Source organism: Erinaceus europaeus, chromosome 13 (assembly GCF_950295315.1).
Source record: "Erinaceus europaeus chromosome 13, mEriEur2.1, whole genome shotgun sequence".
NCBI lineage: Eukaryota > Metazoa > Chordata > Mammalia > Eulipotyphla > Erinaceidae > Erinaceus > Erinaceus europaeus.
Genome location: NC_080174.1, coordinates 92,528,319 through 92,556,302, shown reverse-complemented (window position 1 = coordinate 92,556,302; position 27,984 = coordinate 92,528,319). Strand labels below are relative to the sequence as shown.

Below are 27,984 nucleotides of genomic sequence, written 5' to 3'. Positions count from 1 at the left end.
TTCTTTTCCTTAAGATGGTTTTGGCAATTCTAGGTGTTTTCAGGTTCCAGATAAATGATTGTAGTGTTTGTTTTATTCTCTTAAAGAAGCTTGGTGGAACTTTGATGGGTATTGCATTAAATTTGTATATGGCTCTGGGGAATATTCATTTTGATGATATTTATTCTTCCAATCCATGAGCATGGGATATCTTTCCATTTCTTGGTATCACTTTCTATCTCCTTGAGGAGCGACTCATAGTTTTCAGTATACAAGTCTTTCACTTCTTTGGTCAACTTTATCCCTAGGTATTTGATTGATTTTGCTGAAACAGTAAATGGGAGTGATTTCTGGATGTCTTCTTCTTCTTCAGATTTAGTGTTTGCACAAAGAAATGCCACTGATTTTTGTACATTGATTTTGTACCCTGATACCTTGCTATATTGCCTAATAACTTCCAGTAATTTTCTACTGGATTCTTTAGGTCTTTCTATGTATACTATCATATCATCTGCAAATAGTGAGAGCTTGACTTCTTCCCTTCCAATCTGTATCCCTTTGATTTCTTTCTCTTGCCTGATTGCTATGGCAAGAACTTCCAATACTATGTTGAAGAGTAACGGTGACAGTGGACAGCCCTGTCTAGTCCCCGATCTGAGGGGGGTTGCTTTCAGCTTCTGTCCATTGAGTATGATGTTGGCTGTAGGTTTGCTATATATAGATTCCACTATCTTGAGGAATTTCCCATCTATTCCCATTTTTTGTAGAGTTTTGAGCATGAATGGGTGTTGGATTTTGTCAAAGGCTTTCTCTGCATCTATTGAGATAATTGACAAACCTTTAGCCAGACTCACAAAACAAAAAAGGGAAAAGATCCAAATAAATCAGATAGTAAATGAAAGAGGGGATACCACAACAGACAACACAGAAATTCAAAATATCATGTGAGGCTTCTATGTACAACTATACACCACCAAGCTAGAGAACCTGGAAGAAATGGACGATTTCCAAGACTCCTACCAACTTCCAAAACTAAGTAAAGAGGAAGTAGATAACATGAACAGGCCCATCACAGCCAATGAAACTGAAACAGTTATCAAAAACATCCCCAAAATTAAAAGTCATGGACCAGATGGTTTACATGGAAAAACCTAAGGAATCCAGCAAGAAGCTTTTGGAAATCATCAGGCAATACAGTAAGGTGTCACGCTATAAAATTAACATTCAAAACTCAGTAGCATTCATCTATGCAAACACTAAGTTAGAAGAAATTGAAATCCAGAAATCAATCCCCTTCACTATAGCAACAAAAAAATAAAGTATCTAGGAGTAAACCTAACCAAGGAAGTGAAAGATTTGTATATTGAAAATTATGAGTCACTACTCAAAGAAATTGAAAAAGACACAAAGAAGTGGAAAGATATTCCATGTTCATGGGTTGGAAGAATTAACATCATCAAAATCAATATATTACCCAGAGCCATCTACAAATTTAATGCTATCCCCATCAAGATCCCAAGCACATTTTTAGGAGAATAGAACAAATGCTACAAATGTTTATCTGGAACCAGAAAAGACCGAGAATTGCCAAAACAATCTTGAGAAAAAAGAACAGAACCGGAGGCATCACACTCCCAGATCTCAAACTGTATTATAGGGCCATTGTCATCAAAACTGCTTGGTACTGGAACATGAACAGACACATTGACCAGTGGAATAGAATTGAGAGCCCAGAAATGAGGCCCTACACCCATGGACATCTAATCTTTGACAAAGGGGCCAGACTATTACATGGGGAAAGCAGAGTCTCTTCAACAAATGGTGTTGGAAACAATGGGTTGAAACATGCAGATGAATGAAACTGAATCACTGTATTTCACCGAATACAAAAGTAAATTCCAAGTGGATCAAGGACTTGGATGTTAGACCACAAACTATCAAATACTTAGAGGAAAATATTGGCAGAACTCTTTTCTGCATAAATTTTAAAGACATTTTCAATGAAACGAATCCAATTACAAAGAAGACTAAGGCAAGTATAAACCTATGGGACTACATCAAATTAAAAAGCTTCTTCATAGCAAAAGAAACCACTATCCAAACCAAGAGACCCCTCACAGAATGGGAGATCTTTATATGCCATACATCAGATAAGAGTTTAATAACCAACATATATAAAGAGCTTGCCAGACTCAACAACAAATAACCCCATTCAAAAATGGGGAGAGGACTTGGACAGAATATTCACCACGGAAGAGCTCCAAAAGGCCAAGAAACATATGAAAAAAATGCTCCAGGTCTCTGATTGTCAGAGAAATGCAAATCAAGACAACAATGAGATATCACTTCACTCCTGTGAGAATGTCAGATCAGAAAAGGTAACAGCAGCCAATGCTGGAGATGGTGTGGGATCAAAGGAACCCTCCTACACTGCTGGTGGGAATGTCAATTGGTCCAACCTCTGTGGAGAACAGTCTGGAGAACTCTCAGAAGGCTAGAAATGGACCTACCCTATGACCCTGCAAATCCTCTCTTGGGGATATATCCTAAGGAACCCAACACATCCATCCAACAAGATCTGTGTACACATATGTTCTTTGCAGCACAATCTGTAATAGCCAAAACCTGGAAGCAACCCAGGTGTCCAACAACAGATGAGTGGCTGAGCAAGTTGTGGTCTATATACACAATGGAATACTACTCAGCTGTAAAAAATGGTGACTTCAACGTTTTCAGCCGATCTTGGATGGACTTTGAAAAAATCATGTTGAGTGAAATAAGTCAGAAACAGAAGGATGAATATGGGATGATCTCACTCTCAGGCAGAAGTTGAAAAACAGGATGAGGAACGAAAACACAAGTAGAACCTGAAATGGAATTGGCATATTGCACCCAAGTAAAAGACTCTGGGGTGGGTAGGTGGGGAGAATACAGGTCCATGACGGTATAAATAACCACTATAGCTTTTGCTCCACACCGCCCCCTAGAGCTTCTCTGTAAGAATTATAATTACAGGCACTGAGCACATACAGGGTGTCTGTCACCCAGCTTGTCAATCAGGCACGTCATTTCCACCTCAAGCAGAGATGCAGTTTCCCTATTGAGTAAAAACCATAAAATACTTTGTAACTCGAGAGTCACTCTACAGAAACCCCCCAGAGTGTATGTCTGCTTGCTAATACTGTATGAAAACTTCTTTCCTTCAAACTCCTGTGTTTCACTCTTCAGTTCTTTGCTGATTGTCCCAAGAACCAAAGAAACGGGGGCTCTTCAATTGTTCGACCTCAGGACAGGGCCAGGGCTGGCTGGAAGATGGCTGCACACGGAGCAAGGCAAACATTTCACTCAGTGACTCAACTCCAGACCTGGCGACATTCCTCTTAATTTTTAAAAATTATTTATTCACTTTTTGTTGGCCTTTTTATTGCTGTAGTTATTCTTATTGATGTCGTCAATGTTGGATGGGACAGAGAGAAATGGAGACAAGGGGAAGACAAACAGGAGGTAAGATAGACACCCACAAACCTGCTGAACTGCTTTGAAGAAATCCCCCTGCAGGTGGGAGCCAGGGGCTTAGAGTCTCTTAGGGCTCAAGAAGACAATGGATAGTTGTTATCATCACATTATTTTGTAATTGGGTTAACATTGAAAAGTCCCTTTGTTAGGGTTTGCTGTTTAATACCCAGTATCTCATACATAGCTGTGCCACTGGTTGCCTCTGTTCTACCTGGTGTAGGCTTTTGAGAAAGTCCGCATATCAACGACTCAGACTATGCATTCAAAAGTCTGTCTGTTTTAAAAACTTTGAGACATACAATCAATTTCCCCCCTCATATTAGTGATTTATATGACTATAGTTTGCATTCAAAAGTCTGTCTGTTTTAAAAACTTTGAGACATACAATCAATTCCCCCCCTCATATTAGTGATTTATATGACTATAGTTTAATAGGAGTGTACATAAACACCATTCCCACCACCAAGACTGTGTCCCATTCCACCCACCCACCCTTGAAACCCCTCTCCTGCCATCCCAGGAAGCCAAATGTCCACCCTCCAACTCACCAGTTTTTATGTCACTGTCCTACTCTATATTTAGTCATATCCTGCTTTTACTTTCCCTTCCTGATCTTCTTTCTGAACTTCTGTTGACGAGTGGGATCGTCCCATACTCATCTTTATCTTTCTGACTTAGCTCAAATAACATATTTCCTTCTAGTTCTGTCCAAGATGGGTCAGAGAAAGTGGGTTCATTGTTCGCAACAGCTGCATAGTATTCCATTGTGTGTGTATACCACAGCTTTCTCAGCCACAGGTCCTTGGGCTTTGTGCCACCTGCACTACAGCCTGACTCCCAATATTCTTTTTCTTTTTTTTTTTTTTTTGCTCTGGTTTAGATGATGCAAAACCTTACCTGGTATTAAAAATTTTTTTTCAATGGGTACTTGGTGGTAGGGTTTAGTGAGGTGCACATGGTACCATGCAAAAGTAACCAAATTCAAGCCCCTGCTCCCTAACTGCAAAAGGGAAAACTTCATGAGTGTTGAACCAAAATAAAGGTTTTTGTATCTTTTTCCTCATTATATTTTTATGTTTTTATTTTTTTTTACCTTTTGTTGCCTTTGTTTTCCATTTTTATTAAACGTTTTAGGTTACTGTTACTGAAGACTACTGCAACAACTAAATGTTTTACTACACTGCATTCATAGCGTTTCTCTCAACTGTGAAGTCTTTCATGTGCCCGAAGAGTACCGGAATGTTTTACTACATTGTTTACATTCATAGGGTTTCTTTCCACTATGAATTCTTTCATGTCTCCAATGACGACTGGAATCACTGAATGTTTTACTACTGTTTGCATTCATAGGGTTTCTCTTCACTGTGAATTCATGTCTCTGAAGACCAGCAGACTGCTGGGATGTTTTACTACATTGTGTATATTCATAGGGTTTCTCTCCCCTGTGAATTCTTTCATGTCTCCGAAGATGACTGGAATGCCCGAATGTTTTACTACATTGTTTACATTCATAGGGTTTCTCTCCACTGTGAATTCTTTCATGTGCCCAAAGATTACTGGAATAAGCGTGTTTTCCTACATTGTTTACATTCATAGGGTTTCTCTCCACTGTGAATTCTTTCATGTTCCCGAAGATGACTGGAACAACTGAATGTTTTACTACATTGTTTACATTCATAGGGTTTCTCTCCACTGTGAATTCTTTCATGTCTCTGAAGACTACTGCAATCACGGAATGTTTTCCTACAGTTTGCATTCATAGGGTTTCTCTCCACTGTGAGTTCTTTCATGTGCCCAAAGACTATTGGCATAACTGAATGTTTTACTACACAGTTTGCAATCATAGGGTTTCTCTCCACTGTGAATTCTTTCATGTACCCGAAGACTACTGGATTGCCTGAATGTTTTACTACATTTTTTACATTCATAGGGTTTCTCTCCACTATGAATTCTTTCGTGTTTCCGACGACTACTGGAATCACTGAATATTTTACTACACTGTTTACATTTATAGGGTTTCTCTCCACTGTGAATTCTTTCATGTTTCCGAAGATAACTGGAACAACTGAATGTTTTACTACACAGTTTACATTCATAGGGTTTCTCTCCACTGTGAATTCTTTCATGTTCCCGAAGATAACTGGAACAACTGAATGTTTTACTACACAGTTTACATTCATAGGGTTTCTCTCCACTGTGAATTCTTTCATGTCTCTGAAGACTACTGCAATCACGGAATGTTTTACTACACAGTTTGCATTCATAGGGTTTCTCTCCACTGTGAGTTCTTTCATGTGTCCAAAGACTACTGGCATAACTGAATGTTTTACTACACAGTTTGCAATCATAGGGTTTCTCTCCACTGTGAATTCTTTCATGTGCCTGAAGACTACTGGATTTCCTGAATTTTTTACTACATTGGTTACATTCATAGGGTTTCTCTCCACTATGAATTCTTTCATGTGCCCGAAGATTACTGGAAAAACTGAATGTTTTACTACATTGTTTACATTCATAGGGTTTCTCTCCACTGTGAATTCTTTCATGTGCCCAAAGATTACTGGAAGAACTGTATCTTTTACTACATTGTTTACATTCATAGGGTTTCTCTCCAATGTGAATTCTTTCATGTCTCCAACGACTACTGGAATCACTGAATATTTTACTACACTGTTTACATTCATAGGGTTTCTCTCCACTGTGAATTCTTTCATGTGCCCGAAAACTACCGGAATGCCTGAATTTTTTACTACACAGTTTACATTCATAGGGTTTCTCTCCACTGTGAATTCTTTCATGTGCCCGAAAACTACTGGAATGCCTGAATGTTTTACTACACAGTTTACATTCATAGGGTTTCTCTCCACTGTGAATTCTTTCATGTGCCCGAAGACTATTGCAATAACTGAATGTTTTACTACACTGTTTGCATTCATAGGGTTTCTCTCCACTGTCAGTTTTTTCATGTTTCCAAAGATGACTGGGTCTCTTGAATGTTCCATTACATTGTTTATATTCATAGGGTTTCTCTCCACTGTGAATTCTTACATGTTTTTGAAGATGAATAGGATAAGTGAATAATTTGCTGTATACTTCACATTCTTGAGATATTCCAGCATTCTCACTATCTTTGCTCTCAGAGATTTTTACTGCTGTATTACTGTAAAATAATGAACAATTAATTAATGACATTTTAATGAATAACACTGTAATTGATTATCAAAATGCAGGACATTATTTTACTTAATAAGCCACAAAATCAGACATTAGAAATAGATTTGAATAAAACATATACTGAGGGAATTGGGTGGTAGCAAAGTGGGTTAAGCACAGGTGGCACAAACTGTAAGGATCCTGGTTTGAGCCCCTGGATCCCCACCTGCAGGGAAGACGGACGCTTCACAGGCAGGTCTGTAGGTGTCTATCTTTCTCTCCCCCTCTCAGTCCTCCCCCTTCTTTTTCCATTTGTCTCTGTCCTGTCCAACAATGACAACATCAACAACAACAACAATAATAACTACAACAATAAAAAACAGGGAAAACAAAAGGGATAATAATTAAGTATTTTAAAAAACATACTGAAAAAAAAGCACAGATATTGAAAAATAATAAAAAGATTTCAAGTTAAAAGTAAGATAAAAAAAATGGTTAAAACGGCTGGGCAGTGGTGTATCTGCCTGAGCACACATGCTACAACAAGCAAAGAAGAGGGTTCAAGCGCCCATCCTCACCTGCAGGCGGAAAGCTTTGCAAGTGGTGAAGTAGGAATGCAGGAGTCGCTGTCTCTCCCCTTTCTACATCCCCATTCATATTGATTTCTGGGTGTCTCTATCCAATACATAACTAAATAAATAAAAATAAAAACCCATAATAATACCTACATACTTTCATATGAAGATATTATGCCAAATATAATATCAGTACAGGTATTTTTCATGCATTAATTGAAATTCTATTTGTTAGTAACAACTTTTGGATTTGTGTTGAAATATTATTCACTGAAAATATTGATCTTTTCTGGAAGGGCTACATCTAAGTATCATAAAAATGTATATATTTGAAAGGATCCCGTTTCGAACCTCTGGCACCCAACCTGCAGGGGAGGATTGCTTCACAGGTGGTGAAGCAAATCTGCAGATATCTATCTTTCTCGCCCCCTATGTCTTTCCCTCCTCTCTCCATTTCTCTCTGTCCTAACAATGACTACATCAATAAAATTAATAACTACAACAATGAAAAACAAGGACATCAAAAGAGAAAGTAAATAAAAAATATTAAAAAAATATATAGATATAGTCATACATTGAAGATATTCTTATTGCTTCCAAGTGTACTATTTTATAAATACTTAGCAACTTTGCTTCCTTTTAAAAATTTCCATTTACTTTTTACATGTCAGAAAGATTTTCCTATAAAGTGGAGAAAAGACAGATAATGTAGAAAACCATTATGGTCCTTAGTGACTCAGATGGGAACTTCAGTCATGTACATCACATACATCACACTGGAGTCACTTGTCCAACTGTTCTATAACCTAGTCATGAAGTATTTTTGATTTGCTTATTTTAAAAATTGATCTATTTGTCGCAGTGACTATAACTTTCATTTTCTGAATGAACTGTATGAAAAGGGGTCATATGCAATTGCTACATCAGTAGAGAGCACACCATTAAGAAACTATGAGTCTCCTTATACAAGGAAACCATGCAGGCAAATGATCTCAGTAAATTACAGAGACAAAACTTTTGAAAACACAGTAGCTTCTTAGGTGGTACATCACACTTTATTGTAAATTTAACTCTCACCTTTGTTTATTACCATGCAAGATATGCTGCCCTTTGGTGGAATGTTCTTGTATCTTTTCTAAAAGTACAAAATATAAAAAGTATTAGAAATTATACAAATAGATTGAATTCTTGATCCCTCATGAGTCACAATAAAACCTTGCTCACTGAACAGTATAGCCATTTCTACACTGGTGAACAAAAAATGATTTCTCTTCTAGTTGAAAAATTAAGGCGATTAGAGTTACCTATTGAAAGAAAGTTCCTCAAATTTTCACACATCACATCTCTGTAGAGTTTCTTCTCTGAAGAATTTAATAGTGCCCACTCCTCTTGAGTGAAAATCACAGTTACATCTTCATAGGTCACTGAGCCCTAAAATATGTGCAATGTGATCATGTGAGAAAATGCGAGCACCAGCAGATTAGCCATTCAGTCTCTACTTTAGGAAGCCTGTGAATGATTGTCTCATCTGCAAACATGTCTTTGGTGACTTGAAAACCAAATACCTCTTAATCATGCTCTAGAAGGTGGTACATTCATTAGAACATTGGACTCTCCTTCATGAGGCCCTGAGAACAGAGAGATAAACCTATTCTCACTATTCCCCCTCTATAGATTTGTAATTAGTAGATGATAAAACCTTAGTGGCTGTGTGGGAGTACAACTCAAAGGGTGCTCACACTGCCTATATAAAAGGACCAAGATCCAATAACCTAGTTCTCACATGCACAGAGGTGAGGCACACTTCACAAGTGCTGAGCAGTTGTGGATATTGTCTTCTTTATTTATAATGTAAAGTTTATATAGGTAAAGAGAATTTGATAGGGACACTAAAGTAGAGGATAACTCGAATGGAACCTATAGCCCCTGGGGACTTAGAGCTCAAAGTCTGGTGTGTTTTCGTAGTACCTCCAGTTCTTCTCATTAAAAGAAAATAAACATTAATTTCATTTATCATACATGAATAATAATTTCACCTGATACAGAGATATAGATATCTCTACTTCAATAGCCTTATTAAATTCTCTTCACTGATATAAAACACAAAAATATAAATAATAAAAAAATGGCCACTGGGTGTAATACATTTTTTTAAAAATATTTTACTTATTTATGAAAAAGAAGGAGAGAGAGAAAAACAGACATCACTCTGGCACATGTGCTGCCACGGATTGAACTCGGGACCTCGTGCTTAAGACTCCAAAGCTTTATCATTGCGCCACCTCCAGGACTACAAGTGTAACAAATTTATAATGTAGCCACAGTGATTAAAAAAAAAAAGATGGGATAAAAAAACACATGATGAGTATAAGTTTATTAGAAATGAAACATCTCTAGCCACACATGGCTCTTTATAAAATTAACATTATTATGGAAGCATGGAAATTATACTTTTAGAGTGATCATACCACATTAAGGCTCTCTGTAGTGTCACTGTCCAAAAAAAAAAAAAAGTTAAAAAAAACACAAAAATTTTAAACAAATAAATAAGAATTATCAGGTGCAGGGCACTGTTGCACCTACTTAAGTGTACATATCACCATGACACAGGACCTAGGATTGAGAACTGCTTAACACCTGAGAGGGGGACACTTCATGAGTAGTGATACAAGCCTGGAAATGTCTCTCTCTACCCCTGTTCCACTCTCCATTTCTGTATGTCCTGTCAAATAATATGGAAAGAAAAAATACATTTCTTGAGCAAAAGTTCTGATAGTGAGCTCAAGATATAACCCTGGTGGCAGAGAAAAGAACTGTTATCCAGTAATCTACATCCCTCTCAATTTCCCTCTATAATAAGAAGTAAAACATAATTGTTTAAAAAAGCATTGTTATTGTATTTATTTATTTTCCCTTTTACTGTCCTTGTTTTTATTGTTGCAGTTGTTATCGATCTTGTCATTGTTGGATAGAACAGACAGAAATGGAGGTTTGAGGCTTGCTTCCCTCCTGTGTGAGGGACACTTCATATGCACTGAACAAGGCCTGCACGTGGCTCTTTCTTAACCTCTGTTTCAAATCTCCATTTCTTGCTATCCTATCAAATAAAATGGAAACAAAAAATGGCTTCCTTGAGTATTGGATTCATGCTCTGACTCTGAGCTCAAGAAATAACATGGTGGCAGAAAAAAATAAGCAGGCAAAAGAAAACTGTTTTGCACCACATGCACTTAACCCACAGTGCTACCCGCCTGACTCCCATACATTTGCAACAAAATTTTTTCAAGAAATAATCTTCAAAACTGTAAATTGCTGTGAAACAAAGACATAAGGCAAACAAAAATGCTGACTACTGGTGAATTACTAATGATTTTCTAAACTAAATGACCATTTTAAAAGTGGCATATACATGCTATGCAGTCTCCATCAAAATCCCTAAGAACATGTTTAAAGCAAGAAAATGATGCTGAAAGTAAATAGGTAAAGTCTCTGTAAAAAATTATGTCGGAGGGAATCAAGCTGTAGTGCAGCGGGTTAAGCACAGGTGGCGCAAAGCACAAAGACTAGCATAAGGCTCCCGGTTGGAGCCCCGACTCCCCACCTGCAGGGGAGTCGTTACACAAGCAGTGAAGCAGGTCTGCAGGTGTCTGTCTTTCTCTCTCCCTCTCTGTCTTCCCCTCCTCTCTCCATTTCTCTCTGTCCTATCCAACAACTACAACAATAATAACAATAATAACTACAACAATAAAAAAACAGGGAAACAAAAGGGAATAAATAAATAAAAATTTGTGGAACTTTCTTTCACTAGGTAACTCTAATAGCCTTAATTTTTCAACTAAAGACAAAAAATGGCTTTTTGTACAACGACAGCAATGATAACTACAACAATAAAACAACAAGGGGAACAAAAGGGAATAAATATTTTTTTAAAAAAATGACTTTGTGGAAAATGAGTCAGTTACTGCATGCATATAAAAAACAAACAACACCATCACATGACACCATGGGTCATCTCAAAATACATAAGCACTTGGATGTTAGACTAGTCTCCAAAAAAGTCTAGAGAAGTCATCCTCAGTACAGTACATAATATCTGAATGGGAAATGTCTTCAGAGACCTGAGCTCAACATCAAAGATAAATAAAGAAATGGACAAGTGAACCAGTGAGACTACAACAAACTGAAAATATTTGGTATAATGACAAGACCTATCACCAAGACGAGATGCAGTAATAAAAATAAGAAAACATATTTACATAATTTACATCAAAAGGATAATCAGCAATATATGTTCTCACACAACTCAGTAGAGTAACATAAATAAACACAGTAAGATGTTTAATCACAGGGCTATTAAAAATCATTCACGAGGGAGTCAGGCAGCAGCACAGCGGGTTAAGCACAGGTGGCGCTAAGCACAAGGACCAGCAGAAGGATCCCGGTTCGAGCCCCCGGCTCCCCACCTGCAGGGGAGTCACTTTACAGGCGGTGAAGCAGGTCTGCAGGTGTGTCTTTCTCTCCTGTCTTCCCCTCCTCTCTCCATTTCTCTCTGTCCTATCCAACAATGACATCAATAATAACTACAACAATAAAACAACAAGGGCAACAAAAGGAATAAATAATGAAAATAAATAAATAAAAATTAAAATTAAAAACAACATAAAAAAAATCATTCACGGGAGTCAGGCGGTAGTGCAGTGTTTAAGTGCAGGTGGCGGAAAGGGCTTGAATCAGCATAAGGATACCGATGCAAGCCCACTTGCAGGGGAGTGAAGCAGGCAGTGAAGCAGGTCTGCAGGTTTCTGTCTTTCTCTCCCCCTCTCTGTATTTCTCTCTGTCCTATCCAACAACGACAAATTCAATAACAGCAAGAATAAGAACAAGGGCAACAAACAGGAAAAGAAATAAATAATAAAGAGAGGGGAAGATAACAAAGTTTCTGCCTGAGGTTCTCAGCTACTAGGTTCTATTGGCTGACCATAAGCCAGGGATATAAGCCAGAGATGAAAGACAAGGATGAGCAGTGCTCTGGCAAAAGAGAGAAAGAGACAGAGATACAGAAATAAGATGTGCAAACAGAAACAGTAAAGTAAACATGTATAAATTAAAGGACAAAGTATTCAAGAGGAAAAAGAAACAGAATCTGATGTGGGGCAAGTCACTTACCCAAGAAACTGCCATCTCTTCCTCTTTCCCTGAATGTCTTTCAGGCCAGAAAATGGAAGATCAATCACAGCAATAGCTTGAAACTCTGTTTAAATCTAGCAGCACAGCCTCTTCACTGGACAGTATGGCCCCTAGATGGAAGATACTGTAGTGAATAAAAGGTACAATACCCTAGCTGTGCAATGGAAACAGAAGAGGTTATGGAAACATGTAGTGAGTTATCCTGCCTGTTAGGAACATTACCAAGCCCACGAATTCGACTGACATCTCTATCTAACCCTTTAAATTTTTCTTCAACAAAAGCATCCACCAAAATCTAGTAGAACAGGGGTCGGGCGGTAGTGCAGCATGTTAAGTGCATATGGAGCAAAGCACAAGATACCAGACTCAGATGGAGCTTAGAGACATTACAGCTACCAAAGGGATGTGAATTTTTTCTTATGTAGCTGATCTTTTAATTATAGGGCATAATAAGGAAGCTGTGACACAGGCTCTGTTAAACAACTGAGACAACAGGGATAGACTATTAATCAGGTTAAGGTCCAAACCCTGCTCAAAATGTAGAGTTCCTTTTTGTTTCTTTCATCCTTTCTTTTATTTTCTCTTTTGTTGCACTTGTTGTTTTTTATCATTGTAGTTATTATTGCTGTTGTCATTGTTGTTAGATAGGAGAGAAATGGAGAGAGGAGGGGAACACAGAGAGGAAGAGAGAAAGACAGACACCTACAGACCTGCTTTACTGCTTGTGAAGCAACACCCCTGCAGGTGGAGAGCCAGGGGCTCGAACCGGGACACTTACACCAGTCCTTGTGCTTTGTGCCATGTGCACTTAACCCATTATGCTACCATCCAACTCCCAAAAGTGTAAAGTTCTTAGGAGTACATTGGTCAAACACGGGACCTAAAATTCCCGAGGCTGCAATAGACAAAATTAAAGCCCTATGAAAACCACAGAATAAGTCTCAAACCCAGCAAGCTATAGTAGGTACATTCATGTATTGGAGGAACCACATACCACACTTACAAATGGTGCTTAAATCTTTATATGACATAACTAAGAAAACTGAATATTTTGAATGGGGAGAACCACAAGAAGAGGCCTTTGGCATAGTGAAGAAGAGAGTTATAGAATATAAGGAGCTCATTGATATTAAAAAAGGTCAAACAGTAGTCATTGATGTATTCTATAAACTCAGCTGGGGAAACTGGAATAAATTTGTTAGGGAACAGAGCAGGCTAACTCCCGTAGGATTTTATTGTAAAAGATTCCCATGGTCAGAGAACAAATTTTCCTTGTTTGAAAAGTATGTATAGACAGTCTATGAAGCTTTGAGAACGTGCCACTCTATTTTGAGGAATAATCTGGTAGTCCTCCAAACTACCCTGCCCATATTAGATTGGGTTGAGGCACCAGCAGAGGCTTGGACTGGCCTACCCATGGAAGGAAAAGTGCTTCAATGGAAATGGTATCTGTCCAGTTTCTTCCTGGGGTATCCCTGGAAGAGAAGAAGATGGTGTTGTGCACAGAAGTTCCAGTTCCGATCTCACACAAGGAAGACCAGAATTACATGCAAGAGCAAGAGCCTTTATTCGCAAGCTTAAGCTTGGGCGGCTGACATCTGTCCACACAAGGGGAGAGTCTGCACTGATGATAGCAAATTTCTCACTCTCCAATTTTTATAGTACAGGGAACAAGAGGAATTGGTTTCAGTTTAAAGACTGTTACAAGGAACCATTGGTTTCAGTGTAACAGTCTGTAACAAGTAATAGTTGGTTTCTGGGTAAAAGTCTCTAACATGTAACAGTTGGTTTCTAACCTCCACAGATGGTACCCATGGTGTCCGAGCAGTTGTTACAACAAGCTGGGGGGGGCAGGTATATACCTCCCACACACACACCTCCCCTCCCCCAAAATCAGATACCTATTGAACGATGGTGACCAGGGCAATACTCCTTCTCTCTGGTTCACTGATGGTTCCACTACCACACAAAATAACATGGTAAGATGGAAAGCCGCAGCACTGGACCATACGATAACATGATCATTATTGATCAAGGCACATCCCACTCCACACAACATGCAGAAGTTATAGCAGCTCTTTTAGCTGCCAGAAAGTCTTTGAAGGAGAGAAAGGATTTACATTTGTTCTCTGACTCATGGTGTGTAGTCAAAGAGATAGTCTTCTGGTCAGGAAAATGGGAACATACAGATTGGAAAATCAATGGAAAGGCGATTTGGAGTAAAGAAGCATGGAACGAGCTACACCAGATTGGGAGAGACATCAAAATTTAGGTATACCATGTAGATGCTCATAAGAAAGATGAATCTTTACAGACTAAATATAATAATGAGGTTGATAAATGAGCAGCATTATAGGAAAAATAGACAGGGGATGGAGAGTGACAGAAAATACAGGAACAAAATTAAAGTTAAAAAGGGACTCCCAGATTAGACCCATCACACTAGAGGAAATCTTAGAAGTTCCTGAGTTTTTAGGGCATCCCGGGAATCATGGAACACACAAGTGGTTTAAAGAAAGGAATGCCAAAGTCACTTGGCACACGGCAAAGGAAGCTATCAGGTCCTGTAAGAATTGCCCAAACAACAAATAGATTTTCTCATAGATACCCAGGACAGACTGCAATAAAATTACATTTTAACCATACCCTACAAACAGATTTTATAGGACCCCTAAAACAGTACAGGGACAGATATTCTTATACAATAGTAGATGTATGAACAAGTCTAGGATTAGCAAGAAGTGGCAACAGCCCCTCCGAGAATCTGGCTATCCTTGAGGAGATGTTGCTGAGGAGTTATTCTGATGCAGTCTCCGCCCTCAGGTTTTTCTATGCCCCGCAAAATCCTAGAGTGCCCCCTTCAACCAATCCTGGCCCTACACGTCACCCCTGGTTCTCGCCCAATAAAAAGCCCCCTCACCCCTCCCCTCTCTCTCTCTGGGCTCTCGGCTCTCCCTCTCTGAGGTCTCGCTCCCTGCTCTCCCCCCGTGGTCGGCCATTGCCGGCTGGCTCCACGTGGTCTGAACCAAACCTCCCCCCCCATCCTATAATAAAGATTTGTGTACCCCTTTGCTCTGGACGTCCACTCTCTTCTCCGCGGTGCAGCCCGACACAGGACCACCGCAACAACATCTGGCGCCCATCGTGTTCCGTACCCACACCACGCCCGGCCTGAGGTCTCTGAAACCGCCCAGACACAGGTAAGTGGCATCCGCCCACTTCTGTGGCCCTGCGTTTCCCTCCACCATGGGAAATGTTTTATGAGGAGGTGTTCCAGTCATTATCTCTTGACCTGGGACAGATTCGCGCTGTCATAAACGGTTTAATTTTCGCTACCCCTTGGATTTTTTTAAACTGTGGTCGCCACTTTCAAGATATTTAAAACGTGGTATGCCATAAGGATAAGTGACCTTGAGGCTGAGGTATGAGAGTTAAATCACATGTGCTTAAGACTTAGACATCCTAAGCGATCAGCGGCTAAATCCAAGAATTCCGTTCCCACAGACACACACACGTGTTCGGACGCTCCTCCTCTCACCCCGGCCCCGTCCACCCCGGTTTCAGCTCCGCCTGAGGTTTCTGCGTCCCTGAACCCTCCCCCTGCCCCTGCCTCCCCAGTTTCAGCTCCGCTGCAGCTTCTGCATTCCTGACACCGCCCCAGGCCCCTGCCTCCCCAGTTTCAGCTCCGCCCCCGGCCCCTGCCGCCCTGGTTTCAGCTCCGCCCCCGGCCCCTGCCGCCCTGGTTTCAGCTCCACCCCCGGCCCCTGCCGCCCTGGTTTCAGCTCCACCCCCGGCCCCTGCCGCCCTGGTTTCAGCTCCGCCCCCGGCCCCTGCCGCCGCGGTTTCAGCTCTGCCTGCAGCTTCTGCGTTCCTGAACCCTGCCCCTGCCCCTGCTGCCGCGGTTTCAGCTCTGCCTGCAGCTTCTGCGTTCCTGAACCCCCCCTGCCCCTGCTGTCCCGGTTTCAGCTCCGCCTGCAGCTTCTGCGTTCCTGAACCCCGCCCCTGCCCCTGACGTCCCGGATTCAGCTCCACCTGCAGCTTCCGTTTTCCTGACCCCGCCCCCAGCCCCTGCCGCCGCGGTTTCAGCTCCGCCTGAGGATTCCTTGTCCCTGACCCCGCCCCCTGCTGATATGTCACCATTAAGGGACCTAGTGGCTGAGATACGAGAGCTAAAGGATTTTTTTCAGCATTTAAGGATTTTAAACCATGTGCAGTCCACACAGGGAGCTCCGTCCCCGTAGATATGCGTTTAGTCTCCCCTGCAGCCACTACAGCAGTTTCTACAGAACTTTCCACTTCTGTAGCTCCCTCTCCCGCGCCATCGGACCAAATCCACACATTCCCGGTAAACTTGGCCCCTTCTAAACAAAACCCTCAACCGTGGCAGCCATATTCCTCTAAAAATCTTGGAACACTCAGACAAGCAGTCAGGGAGGACGGAATGCATTCTCCATGGACCAAGTCCGTCTTGAGGAGTTTTTACCAGCATTTAAATACACCACGAGACTGGAAAGATCTGGCTCGTGCTGCACTCCCAGACCCACTCTATCTTCAGTGGCAGGCATGCTTCCACGATGAGTGCTCTAGGCAATTGCAGGAAAATAGTAACAAACAGGTAGAATGGAATTCTGATGCTTTGTTTGGAGCAGGAGCTTATGAATCTGGAGCTCAGCAGGCAGAAGCCAGGTTTCCAACCGGTTATTTTGAACAGGTACGCATCTGTGCAAAACAAGCATGGGAAAGGGTGACCACACCCGATGTAGATCCGTCAGCCCCCGTTAACTCTTTTCACCAAGGCTCTGATGAATCATTGGCGAGCTTCATCTCAAGGGTGAAGAGAAGCTTAGAGAGAAAGGTTTATAAACCTGACGTCCGCAAACTACTTCTGTGCTCTATTGTCTGGGAAGGCATAACACCACAATTCCGTCAGGTATGCCTTTATCTTAAACACCTACACCCAGATAATTGGATTCTAGCGACACAGGAACTTACATCAGGCAATTATGGGGCACCCGCTACGACGCAGGTCTATGCAGGTGCCCCACGTAAGCAAAATGGAGCCTGCTTTCAGTGCGGTCGCCAAGGACATTGGTTATGTCCTGATAAGTTGCGACCACGCCTCCAGTCAGGGAAAACACGCCTCCAGCCAGAGCAACCCCGCTTTCAATCAGGGAGCCAGAGACCACGTACTGTTTGTCCAAAATGTCGTAAGGGGTTTCATTGGAAGAGAGATTGTTGGTCCCAATTTCATAAAGATGGTTCGCCCCTGAATGGTACAAATTCGGGGCCTGAGATTTTGTGGACCACTCCTGTTTTAGAACGGGGCCACCCTTCTATGACAGTAAGCTTGGCAATATTCCTTTTAAATTTTTGATTAACACGGGGGCAGAAAAGACGATTTTAAGGCAAGAAGAGGTTCCCCAAGATTGGGAACTTATCCCTGGACCCAATTTACATGGAATAGGAGGGATGACAAGAGCATTTTGCACACGAGACTCGCTTATGTGGGAAGACCCAGAAGGTTCTACCGGACACTTCCGCCCTTTGGTAGCTAATATTAGCACCAACTTACTGGGCAGGGATCTTCTGGAATGTCTTGATGTTAGGATATCCACAGACGCCTCTGCAGAGCGTAAAACTTGTTCCCGCGATACCAGGTCTATTCAGCACCCCCAATACTAAATGCCACTGTTTGTAGCCAAACACCCCGCTTAAGTTGGCTTTCTAATGAGCCTGTCTGGGTGGAACAGTGGCCTTTACCTAGGGATAAGCTAAAAATTTTAAAAGAGCTCTTCCGAGAGCAGTTGTCCTTGGGACACATTCGTCGTTCTCAAAGCCCATGGAATACTCCTGTCTTTGTGATTAAAAAGCGCTCGGGAAAATGGCGCCTCCTTCAAGATCTCCGTGCAGTAAATAAAACCATGCAGGTCTGGGGCTCCCCCCAAAAGGGTTTGCCTCTTGCTTCTGCAATTCCCACGGGAATTCCAATCATAGCTATTGATATACAAGATTGTTTTTTCTCTATCCCCTTGCATCCGCGAGATTGTAAACGTTTTGCCTTCTCTGTTCTGGCGTTATTAATAACGCCAGCCCTGCTGATAGATTTGAATGGGTGGTGCTGCCCCAGGGTATGGCCAATAGTCCTACAATTTGTCAGGAGGTTGTTAAATCTGCCCTTGTCCCATATATTCATAAGGGCCTTAATATTTTTCATTATACAGATGATATTTTCATATGGGGAAATCAGATACAGATCTCTATGCCTTACGTGATTTTCTCATTCCTGCATTAAAGAAAAGCAGCCTTAATGTAGCCCCTGAGAAGATACAACTAATCTCTCCAATATCCTTCCTAGGTTCAGAGATTTCTCTAACGCAAATTCATCCCTTAAAACCTAATGTTACCTTCCCTTCTAACCTTACTCTTGCTTCTTTACAAAGTTTTCTAGGAAATTTAAATTGGCTTAGGCAGTATCTCTACCTGCCCACAAGCTGCCTCCAACCACTGTTTGACCTGTTGAAAGGAAACAAACAGCCCTCTTCAAAACGTAAGTTAACTCCTGAGGCCTCCTTGGCACTGGAAAGGGTTAACCAGGCCCTCCAGGACATGCACCTTGTTCGATTCTCCCCCTCCTCTCCGGTAAACCTTCTAATCTTCAACTCCACCCCCACAGTAGTAGGGGCACTGTGGCAAGACCATGGGGTTCTCGAATGGCTTCACACACCAGTAGGAGGAGCTCTAAGACTCCTCACTGAGATAGATGCGTTAGCATTCATGGTTTGCCAAGGGAGAAATAGGTCTGTGCAGGTCTTAGGGAAAGAACCGGATTTAATCATTCTGCCCTTTTCTCTCACAGATACAGAGTGGCTTATACGCCATCATTCCTGCTTTGCCATAAGCTTCGTGGGGTTTCCAGGACAAATAGATAACCATTTTCCTTCTAATAAATTGATAGCTTCTTTACCTCTTCTGCCTCTACTAGCACCTAAACTTTTCTCTCGGGATCCCATTGCCTCTGCTCCTACAATCTTTAATGATGGTGGAAAAGGGGGAGCTGCTGCCCTTATATATTACCCAGACAAACAATCTCCTAAACCTCTCTTTACTGAGCTTCCTGATAATTCCCCTCACTACAAAGAACTTTATGCTGTTTTTCTTGCACTAAAAGCTGTACCAGAATCCTTCAACCTTTTTTCTGACAGTGTGTATACTGTTAACTTACTTCCATGGCTTGCTCGTTCGTATGTGAAAATTGATGACAACCCACTTTCCCCTCTCTTGATTCAAATCGCCTCTATGCTCTGTTCTCAAACCCAACCACGGTATATTCAACACCTTCGTTCCCACAGCCCTCTTCCTGGTTCCCTGTCCGAAGGGAATGCTGCAGTTGACCGCATGCCTCCACAGGAACTTTCCCAGTCTCTGTCCCTGATCCTGCTAATTTTCACTCTCTAACCCATGTTAATCTTAAAGGCCTTCAAGCTCGATTCCCTGATGTTCCTGTATCACAGTTAAAACATATCCTCGCTACATGCTCTTCTTGTGCAAGTCATAAAGACACCTGCTATCCAGACCCTTGGGGTTAACCCCCGAGGTTTAAAAGCTAATGCTATTTGGCAAATTGATGTCACCCACATACCAAACTGTGGCAAACAAAAATATGTGTTTGTCTCAATTGATACCTTTTCTAAATTTATGTGGGCTACAGCTCAGACAGGAGAAAGTGCTAAAAAGCTTGTAAGACATATGCTCTCTTGTTTTGCCGTTATGGGGGTCCCATTATTTTTGAAAACAGACAATGCACCTATGTTTACAAGCAAACAATTTAAAGATTTTTGCTCCCTCTGGAATATTACTCATACCACGGGCATTCCCTACAATCCACAGGGACAAGGCATTGTCGAGAGGGCCCATCAAACTCTGAAGGCTCAACTAAATAAAGATAAAGGAGGAACATATCCCCCCAATATCCAGCTAGCAAAAGCCTTAACTACGTTAAATCTCTAATATTTACAATAACTGGGCCTTAACCCCTATTATTCTTCACTGACAAACACCATCTACCCTCCCATCTATTAAGGTCAAATGGAGAGACCCACTCGATAAAATTTGGAAAGGGCCTGACCCATTATTGACCATGGGAAGGGGTTTCGCATGCATTTTCCCTCAAAATTTCTCTAAACCTGTGTGGGTTCCTGCCCGCCATGTCCGACAATACCCGCAGGATGGCGCTGTTATTCTGAAGAACAAGAAATACTACAAGAGGACCAGATGCAGGATACATCCCAGGACCCGTAATACGACATGCCAGAACCTACAAAATCTGGCTCACAGAGACCTCTCTCCTACCCTTTCCCTGTATGTCTTATGTTATAACTGGCCAGTTGTTTTTGTGAGTGAGTGTGTTGAATGACAGAAAAAAAAACTTTTTTTTTTTTTTGCATGACCCATCTGCTTGGAGTACTCTAAAAGGTAATTGACCTTATATAAAAATGCTGGACGCAGCCAAAGTTTCTGGAGACGTCCAGAAACATTCCAAAATTTTTTTTCTTTCTCCCTCTTTTGAATTTTATATATAGTTTTGGTATATATGTGTTTAGTCTTAAACTGTGTGACTAATGACAGATTTAAATTTGTTTTTAAATAATGTGTTTTGAAAACAAAAGTTCTTTTTCCTCCAGTTTGTTATAACTAAATGTTTATGGGTATGTCTCAAGTTTGGTAACACTAACTTAACGGTCAAAAGTGTAACCCTACAGCTACACTTTTACCAGACAAGGTAAAAATTAATTGCTAAGGTAACTTACTATTTAGGTAAAAGTCTAAATGTTCAACGTGACTATTCATTCCCAAAACTAAACTATATAAATTTTATATACAGGACACCTTTGAAGGGCCCCCAAAGGTGCCCTGTAAACTATCTTGTGGAAACTAATCCACAACAGATCTGGCATCAATCTGGCACTGTAAACGTTGAAATCATTGTCACGAATATGCATTAACTCTCTAAGCAATTGGAGTCTGTTTAAAATACATATTTTAGCTAAAATTGGTCTCAAGATCCTGCAGTAGAGGCTGCTACAGGAGGTCACATTAGATGACCTTTAAATAAAATCATAAAGAGATTCTAAACCAATTATAATCATCGAGGTATCAACTATAACAAACCTATAACTCGTTACAAGTTCAAATTAACCACAAGAAGCAGATTGTTTGTGTTTCTTTCACAGGAATCCCGGAAAAACCATCTGAACCCCTGCACACCCTGACGTCACCCACTAGATGGCACGACTACCGTGGCACATCCCCTGAAACCCTAGATGTCACTCAACGTGATCTGAAGAACCTGATACACAGACTCCAAGGACAGAACTTTCTTCATGCCTGGTTACCGTTCCTGCTTCTGACCTGCTTGTCACGTGTTGGCAGTTCCAGCTAGCTATCTACAGAAAAACAACATTCCAGCGGCTGACCTCCCTCATGCAGTGTTGCATCCCCTGCCAATTCTTCCCCTAGCCATCTACTTCGGACTGAGACTTGTATCGGACTTTCTGACATACCCTATATACATTTTACACAATTTTGAAGCAGCTTATTTCCCTTCACGCTGCTGGTTTTTCATAGACTGATCCTGAGTAATCCATAGACTTTACAGACTGTTGCCTTGAGGACTATACAATGCCAAATAGCCCCTCTGTTTGGTGGGTCATGCCTCCCGCCTCCCCCTCATTATGTACCCTTGCCCCTTTCCCCACCCAAGCAGGGAATGTTCCTTTACACACCAATCCTTCCCTTCACACCACACTGGCTTTTACTACTCCCCTACTTGTCCCTTCCTATTTTGTTATATCATTTAGGCTTATGCCCAAAAGTTTTCTGCCCCATGAAGTCTTTTATAGACTTTATACATCTTATGCAATTACTAGATAGAAAGATAGAAAAGATGTAGAGATATTGTGAAGAGATGGTTGAGCAGGCTGCGCTTAAACCTATGAGATGAGTCTCTCCAGGTAAGTCTCTCTCTCTAAAGAGGGGTTGAGCACAGGAGGACGCATAAATCTCACAAGGTTCGCAGCCATTTAAGCCTTCCCTCCTCCACAGAAAGTCCTACATCTTCCCACCTGAGCATAGCATTCCTCTAAAACATTTAAGCCTGCTCCATTCCATTTTTCTTTACTGTGTCCATTTAGATATAAAGGGATAGGAGATGTTGCTGAGGAGTTATTCTGATGCAGTTCTCCGCCCTCAGGTTTTTCTATGCCCCGCAAAATCCTAGAGTGCCCCCTTCAACCAATCGTGGCCCTACACGTCACCCCTGGTTCTCGCCCAATAAAAAGCCCCCTCACACCTCCCCTCTCTCTCTCTGGGCTCTCGGCTCTCCCTCTCTGAGGTCTCGCTCCCTGCTCTCCCCCCGTGGTCGGCCATTGCCGGCTGGCTCCACGTGGTCTGAACCAAACCTCCCCCCCATCCTATAATAAAGATTTGTGTACCCCTTTGCTCTGGACGTCCGCTCTCTTCTCCGCGGTGCAGCCCGACAACAGACCACCGCAACAACAGGATATCAGTATATGGTATTCCAATTGTCATACAGTTAGCTCCTTGATCTCAAGGAACACACTTTACTGGAAACATGATCCAACAATAGGCACAGAACATAGATATCATATGGGAATACAACCCAATAGCAGCAGGTTATGAAGAGAGATGGACTGGGCTCATTAAAGCTAAATTAACAAACAGTGAATATAAAAATCGTGAGGAAGCAATAGTAAAAGCATTTTCTGAGTTAAACAACAGGCCTAGACTCTATAGGGACTCCCCTATTTGAGAGGCAATCAGACAAGTACCTATTTTAGAATAAGTGAACCTCCCAAACCAACAACTAATCAGACCAGACACTTGTCTCTACAGGGACAAGAAAATGCAATCACTGGGAAAGGCTGAGATTGTGACAGAAGGTCAAGGGAACACTGCTTGGATTACTAAGGACAAGGGTGACTTAAGGTTGACCAAATAGCACAAGAGCATGTGCACAAGGTACATCCTAGTGTTAGTTATAGTTAGTGTGTCTGTTATTTACCTAGGAGGCCCTATTGTGCATGAGATTGAAGCTATCTGTCAGAGTATTTATTGCTGGGAGCCAGCCCCTACAGGTTACTAGGGTTAGCCTGAAGGAGGAGGGGCATCGGCGAAGAATGAAGAATGAGAGACGAGTGAGTTGATGCTGAATCAAACTCAAGAAGACATCTCTGTCTTACTTAAGCAGAAATTTATTTATTTTATTTTATTTTTTACCAGAGCACTGCTCAGCTCTGGTTTATGGTGGTGCAGGGGATGGAACATGGGACTTTGGAGCTTTAGGCATGAGAATCTCTTTGAAAAACCATTATGCTATCTACCCCCACCCCAGAACTTTATTTTATAGTCTCATAAGGCTTAGATCATTCAAACAAAAATCACCAAGGTATTGATTATTAAAACAAAAACCACCAAGGCTTTGATTATTTTTGAAACAAAAATCAACAAGTAAGAACAGCACAGGTAGGAAACATCTCCTGCTTTGTGGAACATTTACATTCCAGGGGCACTTTCTGTCCTAGAGACCACATCACCGTTTCTGTGTCTTTTGTTCTTCCTGTACCTGTGTGCTAGGCAAATGTCCTATTGATTAATATTCTACCTTTTATGTCATTCTCTTGGCTCATACATAGACAATGGTTTATAGAAAGTTCAAGCTTGTTATGTTTCTAGGGCCCATAAACAAATTGAGCAACCCATTTTTCACAAAATCTGTTCCAATGTTTGATGGAGGAGTTTTGTTTGGTTTTGTTCCAAGTTAAACTCTCTAGCTAGAATCCATCTTCTGTATATGCTCACTGTGTAACCTAGGTTCTTGTGTACTATTCTTGTATAAGGAGGTGGGAGAATAGTGGTGGATGGTAGATTAAAAGGCCCATTGTATCTAGGCAGGTACCATAACTTTGCATTAATCATGTCATGTAAGGTGGCCCCTCCACTGTGGGAACTACCAATCTTTTTCTGTATTTTAGGGGGAACAGTAAAGTGGTGTAGATAAAGGGGAAAACATTTTTTACTCTTGGGGCCACCTGAAAAATACTGCATTACTGCTATTGCTTGTTCCATTATGATCAATCTTACAGAGTACAGTAAAGGTTTTGTCATTATTTTTGTAATTTGGTCAGGCTCTGAGCCTGGCCATAGGTAAATATTATTAAGACCACACAGAGCTTAATCATGGCAAAAGGCAAGATGGTTTCAGTTTGGCCTGGAGAGTCCAGCAGTGATGAACTTCCTGTGAAGCTGCTACCGCATAAAGCAGCTCGCATTGAGGCACCTGCGCCAATTTTTAGTTGCAACCAGAGCAATATCACAGGGAACAGGAGACTAGGAGTCCTGGTAGGTAGTTACACCATCTGCTGGACTGAGGCACACTTTTCTGAGGAGCAAAGACAATGCCTGAAGGGACTGATGTGGGGATTATTGACTCTCCTCCACATTGCCCTCGGAAAATGAAAGTCATCTCTAGTGGGCCAGTGAGATACCTTAACACCCCCACGCACACCCTACCCCTACAATGCCTGAGCTTACTACACCCAGTGTTACACATACCCCAAATATGACACTCTGTGCATTGTTAGTGACCACATTCTTGGCATCAACACCAGCACTCAGGAAGATGGCACTACTATCAGTGACGACAGTACTGTCTCTGGTACAACCAGCACTCCTACAAAACCCAAACCCACTACACCAGAACTGCCAACTACAGAGCCACTGAAGGCATGGACACCAAAGGAAGTGGACCCTGAGAGGAATCTCCCTCTCTATTGGACTGATGAGACCCTATATACTAATGTTGTTCCTATCATACAATCAATTTGGCAGAAATATTCACATACGTCTCACATATGTCTGGAATCTCACATACGCCTGGAATCCAGGATGTGATCAGTACAGAGCTAGGGTAGCCCCTTACCATCTTAATAAGATATATATGCTGGTAACTAATGGCTTAGGTAATACTAACAGGTTTGAGAAAAAGCCACTGAAATTTCATTTCTCAGAAGTTTGGACCAATAAGACAGATACCATGGTAACATACTCCACACGCTGGAGGCCACCTAGCTACATACATCAGATGGCATTTAAGCTACTAACAGGGGATATGTTTCAAGCAGTTTTTACTTTACATCCTTTTGATGGTGGTATGTCTATGAACATGACGCTTTGAAGAGCATTCTTCTCCATGGTTGTCAAAAATGCTTGGGATGATGACAACAGGATAAATTACAATGCGTCTGCAGAAGCAATGCAAGGGAAGGATTATGAATTTAGTGAATCAGTCATTGCCTCTGAATCTGCAGATCCATGCAATCCAATGAGTTGGACTGCATGTAATAAAGGGGAATAAGTAAAGCCTAAACTGGTTAAAAAGGTGAGTTACAGCCCTACCAATTCCATGGGGAAATTTATGCCCAAAGTCTTTAAAGGACAACATACAGAGTGAGGATGAGTTCTTAAGGAAATCAAGTGGTAGTACTCTATGGCTGTGTTTAGCGGCATTTCCCAACCTACCATTTTTTGGAGACTTAGGGTATTATAATGATGAGGTGTCGCCTTCTGTGAGTACTTCCCTGGAGAACTGGCCGTTATGGGAACAGTGGATGAAAATCATGACTTTAGGTGTACATCCTTATCGGATGTCATTAGTTTTAACAGATACTGGGCCACAACCATGGCAATCCAATGCCCCTAAGAAAGCTAAGTTGTATTGTTCACCACAGGGAGCTACCAACACTTGTTATGTTGTACCAGGGTACCATAAAGGCAAGAGAAAACCTGTACAGCTTTTAAATTGCTGGCCACAGGGTGTAAATCATGGAACTTACCATGAAAGGAGTACATGAGATACAACATACAGAACTACCATATTATTTCTATTACATACTACCTCTCAATAAGACAGACTTTGGACACCATCTATCACATGTAATACCTCTTAAAATGGCAAAGTTTGGTTGGACAAATTGACAGGCTGGCCTGAGGGTGTTTCTCCCAAGGCACATGCTCTCTGGGTTAGAGGGAACTGGGTCAGAACTAACCTAGGCTGCTGCTTACTCAGCAACAAGGGAGAGGAACCAGGAACTTTTGGTTGAGAGGGAACGCAATGTAATTCTGCCATTATTGGTCAGAAAAGAACTGCCTTTATACCTTCCAGAGTGGAATTGCCAGGCCAGAAAAGGAAATGTGTAGGATAGGGGGTGGAGAGGAAAAAAAGAACATGAACGTAGCAAGCTTCCATCTAACCAGTGGGGATTAAGTCAACACCCTGCAGGCAGGGCAGGTCTCAAACAAAACAATGATTATGTAAATAGACCACAGCTTCAAGCAATGGAGCAGGGGGGAGGTGGTGGAATGTGCAACATCAAATATGGCATATGTCTGACTGGACAGCACTGAAACCCAAACAGGATATGACCAATTTATTCACTCAACCATGGGATGTACTATACTATACACCAATGAATGTCCTGACTTGTAACTTAACCCACAGAGCATGTATAGTGGATAGAGGAGCTCTTAACCATAAGAAAGGAAATGACACAGAATTTATGTATTTCAAGACTGCTCATTACCCTAGGGGATGGTTAATTCCACCAAAGGGAAACCCATAGAGCCCCCATGGCGGTACCCAACCTGAAATTACCTGTAAGTATGATACTAACACCACGTGTCAGGCCAATACAGATTTCCTTTCCTCTTACAGCCTTTACAAAAATATTCCTAGGCGTAACTTACAATAATCCTCCCCGCAATGGATGGGAAGGAAACCTTTACTGTTCCTAGCAGCAGGAGCATTTATGTCTGGAATAATAGTTGGAGGCATATTGGGAGGTGGTATTGCAGCCACCCTAATGCAGCCCCTTAGAGTAGACATAGCCAATTTGGAGAGACTGAATAAGGGCTCAGTCAGAGGCATCCATGCATTATCTAAAGAACTGGATTCTATGCATATAATTATCAATACCATGCAGACTGAGATGAAGGCAGTGGAGGAGACTTACCAACAAAAATACAATAGGACACTGTCATTGATAGTGGAGAATCACAATCTAGTGATGTGTCAGATGTACACTTCTACACTCCAGGAGCTAGAAAGACAACTAAACACTTTATTCACCACTGGAAATGGGAGAAGGACTAGAGAATTTCAAACTAGACTAAACCCCGAGGGTGAATCTTGGTGTGAAGATGGAATAGGTAAACTTAGTTTGCTGCAAATATTCTTGGGTAATACTTATGTAGCCAATCACACCCCGGTTGTTCCTCAAACGTGGAGTATTGAATGGGTTATACCTGTGGACCATTTCTTGTGGACAGATCTGAATACTACTAACACATCAATGTATATACCTGTGGAGGAGTGCCTGCAATGAAGACCAAACTTATGTACACATAAAGGCCTCCTCGAGGTAAAATTGGCAACCACAAATTTAGCAAAGGCACTAGTGCCAAAAATGCTTACAAAATTGGGTGATTGCACCTTTTTAAT

The 27,984-nt window shown here is 41.5% G+C and overlaps 1 protein-coding gene across 1 annotated transcript; it reads right to left on the bottom strand.

The window, feature by feature from the left end:
- Positions 1-5,048: 5,048 nt before the first annotated feature.
- LOC132542598 (zinc finger protein 709-like) lies at positions 5,049-6,414 on the bottom strand (the record flags this gene model as incomplete). The annotated part of the gene is made up of 2 exons (XM_060205107.1): positions 5,049-5,232; positions 5,315-6,414. Coding segments are annotated over 2 exons (1,284 nt in total), but the record flags the coding sequence as incomplete, so codon positions are not given.
- Positions 6,415-27,984: the final 21,570 nt, after the last annotated feature.